Below are 5,000 nucleotides of genomic sequence, written 5' to 3'. Positions count from 1 at the left end.
TCTCATGACCCAGACACAGTAACCGTAGCAACATTGTTACCACTTATGCCTTGCGAGTGTACCTGCAAATTAGCTAGCCCTTCTGTCTAGATTGGCTAACAACAAAGATTATACTGATTTCTCAATATTTAGCCAGGTCTTATTTGCAACAACAACAACAACAACAAAAAGCTCTTTGTGTTCCTCGCTGAAATATTCGAGGTCACCGCACTATTAAGTTGTCACTTTTTACAACAGACATTTTGTCCTCCGTGTCGCTTTTTCTGGCTTGCACCTGCACCCCGAGTTGAGATCTGATTGTTCAGGTGATGAAAAGCGACGCGATCGTCAGTTTAACGTAGTTAAATATGTATACTATATGTATTTGAGGCACAAAATTGCAAGTGTGACAAAAATCAAGCATGGTGATGGTAGCACTTCTTAAAAGCAGCTCAATTCCGCCTGCCTTTCACGCCTTTATAGCTATATAAAACAATAACACGAGATTTTTTTTTTTTGGGTTGTTTATGTTTATTAGAGGAATACAGCCACGATATTTATTGGTCATTTATATCATGGCGATTCATGTCATAGCAAGCCGCTCCCTCAGCAGCGTCTATATCTTTTCCGTCACGTCCCAGAGAAACCGCAAAGTCATCTGACCTGAAGATCCCCCCCCCCGGCCCAGAACGTCCTTACTATTACAAAGCACTGACGTTGGAGCCTCCTTCCTTGTGAAATCAACATCTCCTTACAGAAAGCTTCAACAATTCAGTCAATGTATGTTCTTTGTAAAATAACGTGTTACTGTAGTAGTCATGTGGATTGGTACATTATATGAGTCGCACTATTGGATCAAATTCAAACTAACATGTTGTGACCTTTGACCTGTCCACCTCTAATATCATGTGTATCATTATGTGTCGTTTTTTTTTTTTCCCCTCCCTTCCCAGGCTCTACTTGAGACGCAGGATATGCTGCGAACTCAAATCTCGAACTTTACCTTCAATTTGGGCTTCTCTGGCAAGTTTTTCCACACAGGTAAGTGACACTGTGTGTGTGTGTGTGTGTGTGTGTGGGGGTTACTGATCGGAAGGTCGGGGCGGGTTCAAGCCCCAGTGCTGCCAAGCTGCCACTGTTGGGCCCTTGAGCAAAGCCCTTAACCCTCTCTGCTCCAGGGGGCGCTGTATCATGTCTGACCCCGCGCTCTGACCCCAACTTCCTAACATTCTGGGGTCTGCAAAGACAAGAATTTCACTGTGCTGTAACGTGTACGTGATTCATAAAGACTCGTTATCGTTATCATATCGGGCTGTAGTTTACGCGTGTGTTTATCCGTGTGTTTTCAGGCACTCAGGAGGAAAACGACGGCGACGATCTCCTGCTGAAGTATGTGAACGAGTTCTGGTGGTTTCCTCACATGTGGAGTCACATGCAGCCTCATCTCTTTCACAACGAGTCATCGCTGATGGAGCAGATGATCCTCAACAAGGACTTCGCACTGGTGAGGGGGAAAAACAAATCGCGTCACTTGTCACACGTGTTCACGCCTCTCAGACAAACACATATGTGCTTTTACACGTTTTTTTATTTTTTGGATAATTAAGGGTTCATATCGTATCCTTAAATAGAAAGGATATAAATAGAAAGTTTAGAGTTAACCTTTTTTTTTCTCTTTCCCTAACAGTGTACAGTTTTTTTTTTGTTCTTTTTTTGAAGTGACAAGGCAAAGTGTCGAAAACATACAGTATCTTGAAATTAAAAGGTAATACGGTCGAGGTCATAAGTTTACATACCCGTTGCAGAATCTGCAAAATACACACGCTCGATTCTTAATGCTGTGTGTCGTTACCTTTTTACGTTTCGTGATAGTTGCCCATGAGTCCCTGGTTTGTCCTGAGCCGTTCTTCAGAAAAATCCTCCAGGTCCTGCACATTCTTTACTCCTCCAGCATCTTCCGCATACTTGACCCCTTTTCCAACAGCGCCTATATAATGTCCAGATCCCTTTCACACCGAGGACGACCGAGGGACTCGTACACGACTGCTACAAAAAGTGCAAACGTTCACCGATGCCCAAGAAGGCAACACGACGCATTAAGAGCCGGGGGGGGGTGTAAACTTTCGAACAGGATGAACGGGAGAAATTGCTATCATTTTGTCTTCTGGGAAACATGTAAACATCTTCTGTAGCTTCTGAAGGGCGGTGCTAAATGAGAAAAACAATCAAACAGGATCTTTAAACAAAGTAATAACAATTCACACCGATCATCCTGCTCGAAAGTTTACCCCCCCCCCCCCCCCCCCCCCCCCCCACCCCGGCTCTTAATGTATCGTGTCGCCTTCTTGCGCTTCGGTGAACGTTCGAACCTTTTCTGATGGTCGTGTACGAGTCCCTCGGTCGTCCTCGGTGGGAAATCACGGACGCATTTAAACGCCAGCTATGTTAAGAATACACAAATAAAAGTTCAACGAAGATTAAAAGCGACCAGTGTGTATAATTATCAAATACTACAATCCCTACTCCAGCCTTCACGTCTGCCTTTCACAGATAGGATGTGAAACAATCTTTTCCGATGATAATAATAAAATAAATAAGATGTCGTGAAAGGCAAAGAATGAACGATCGACCCGGAGTTCCAGATTGTGGTCGCACCTTGACCAAAGGCTGCTTTTAAATGAAAAGAGAATTAAACGAGAATTAGTAGGGACTTTTTTTTTGCTTCTTCTTTCAAAACAACAAAAAGCCTATTTATTTTTTTTATATATATATATATATCTCTAATACCAATCTGGCAAGTATTTCTGAGGATATTCTAAAACTTTCCGATGATCAGAAACAAAAAGAACAAAACTAGCAAAGTCTTTAATTAACGTGTCACCCAGTGGAGAAACGATTGGGAATGTTTTATGTAATTTCGTCTCCGGATCGTCTCTGTCCTTTATGAATAAACTTATTAAGACGCGGCGTTCAAAACAATCCGTCTGTATCTCTTTAGGGAGCCGCGTCCCTGGTTCGTTTTCACATCGGGTCGTAATTACATTTGTGGAAGGCGAGCTTGATGGGTTGCGTGCGTTTCAGAACAATGTCGATCGAGGCACTTATTAAAAGGGGAAGACAGAGAAGTATCAAAGGAAAATACAGCATATAAGACCATGCGTAGAACGCGTGTAACGCGATGACGGTATCGGTATTCGGATTTAAACGTGAAAGGGGTGTGGCCTAAACCAGAAGGATTTTTATAAGTATTTAAAAAAAAACAAAAAACACAATAATCCACACCAAGAACCCTGGAAAGAACTATCAGCAAAAGTGTGTGAGTTCTGGCTCTGATTGGTCCTCGATCTCAGCTACATCATTACATTATATTAGTTTGCACCTGCGACAATCTTTAATTGGTTCTACTGCATTTCATTTAAAAAACAACAACAACAACAACAACAACAACAACAACAACAACCCAGTAGCCTAATTTAAACCACCTCGCGCGTCCCTGACCAGGCAGTTACTAAGGATGAACGAATGAGCGTTGTGAATGCGTCCCGTGTCATTAAATACGGTCTTTGTTTGTCTCCCGAGCTTCGTATGACTGCAATTACGTTGTTTTTGACAATGATACTAAACCTTGAAACCTTGACCGCTCGCTCGTGCTTTCTAAATATAGGAGCTTGGTCTTGCTTTGATGTTGCTCCTTCCGCAGTCGCATCCGCTCGGTGTGTGTCTCTCCAACCGCACTAAAACAGCAGGCTTAAAAAAAGTCAGCAAGTCCTCGTTTTCCTTTTGAAGAGCCTTTCTGAGAAGGAAAGGCGATAGAATCCGAGCATTCTGAGAAGCACTCGCGCAGGCTTTATCTCCAGCTCTATCCCGGTCGAGGTTGTCACGGGCCTGCCGGAGCCTGTCCTGGGAACACGGTTCATGAGGAATACATCTTGAATGGGACTCCAGAAGAAAACGGGGCACCGTGTACACACAACACACACACACACACTTACACTCATTCACACCCATGGGGAATTCTATCTACGGGCATGTTTTTATGGAGGGTGAGAGGAAAACTGAGAACCCGCAGGAAGCGCATGGATATGAGGAGAACGTGAGGAGGACATCTTCTCTTTCACAGCGTCAGTGTGTCAGCCAAGCGGGAAAACAATCGTCGGTCGGCGCGGTGACGTAATGACGTGTGCCGTTAATCGATCTATGTTCTAGAACATGTCAAACGGGAACATGGCAGGAATATTCTAAAAACTACTCATGTAAACACCTTAATCAGAATATCGTCTTATTCAGAATACGGTCGATAATTAGATCACTGCTGTCCATGTAAACACCTTAATCAGAATATCGTCTTATTCAGAATGAGGTCAGTAATTAGATCACTGCTGTCCATGTAAACACCTTAATCAGAATATCGTCTTATTCAGAATAAGGTCAGTAATTAGATTACAGCTGTCCATGTAAACACCTTAATCAGAATATCGTCTTATTCAGAATGAGGTCAGTAATTAGATTACAGCTGTCCATGTAAACGTAGTCAGTGGCATATCAAGATATCTTGCTAGATGTACTCCTTAATAGTATGATCTGAATAGGACAAATAACTTCAGGAGGATGTTCTGCAGCCTTAGATGCAGCGCAGTGTGTCGATTTTCCACTCGAAAGGGTTCCTGAAGGACGGTTAATACTTTAGATAGGAGCTTTTCTGATGGAAAACACTCCGTCGTAAAGAGTTTCCCCAGAGAGACAAACTGAAGAACTGTTTACAGGGCCAGATTTCGTTTCCGACTCTACCAGCCTGGTAATTAAATGGCGGGTTGAACCAGGCGTCCCTCCAGGACACGATTTGGTCCCTGTTTGGTATTTTCTACCAAGGATAACGCCAATCTGCTCCAAACGGACCATCTTATCCGTTTACCTACAGAGTCTCTTTACCGATATTTTCTGATCCACACGGAGATCAACATAAACCCTCCAACCTCCTCTGGGTGCCAGTTTTGTTTTGTTTTTTCTTCTTCTTCTCTGGA

The 5,000-nt window shown here is 43.1% G+C and overlaps 1 protein-coding gene across 1 annotated transcript in view; it reads left to right on the top strand.

Moving 5' to 3' along the window:
• ndst3 (N-deacetylase/N-sulfotransferase (heparan glucosaminyl) 3) overlaps nt 1–5,000 on the top strand; it is an 82,143-nt gene that overhangs the window by 39,825 nt on the left and 37,318 nt on the right. The window contains exons 5-6 of the mRNA XM_047152387.2: nt 933–1,020; nt 1,329–1,483. Of these exons, the coding sequence (XP_047008343.1) occupies nt 933–1,020; nt 1,329–1,483 (243 nt within the window). The remainder of the gene's footprint in view (nt 1–932; nt 1,021–1,328; nt 1,484–5,000) is intronic.

This window comes from Ictalurus punctatus, chromosome 29 (genome assembly GCF_001660625.3).
Source record: "Ictalurus punctatus breed USDA103 chromosome 29, Coco_2.0, whole genome shotgun sequence".
NCBI classification, from domain to species: Eukaryota; Metazoa; Chordata; class Actinopteri; order Siluriformes; family Ictaluridae; genus Ictalurus; species Ictalurus punctatus.
The sequence above is the reverse complement of the archived record's forward strand: the minus strand, read 5'-3'. Positions and strand labels throughout refer to the sequence as shown.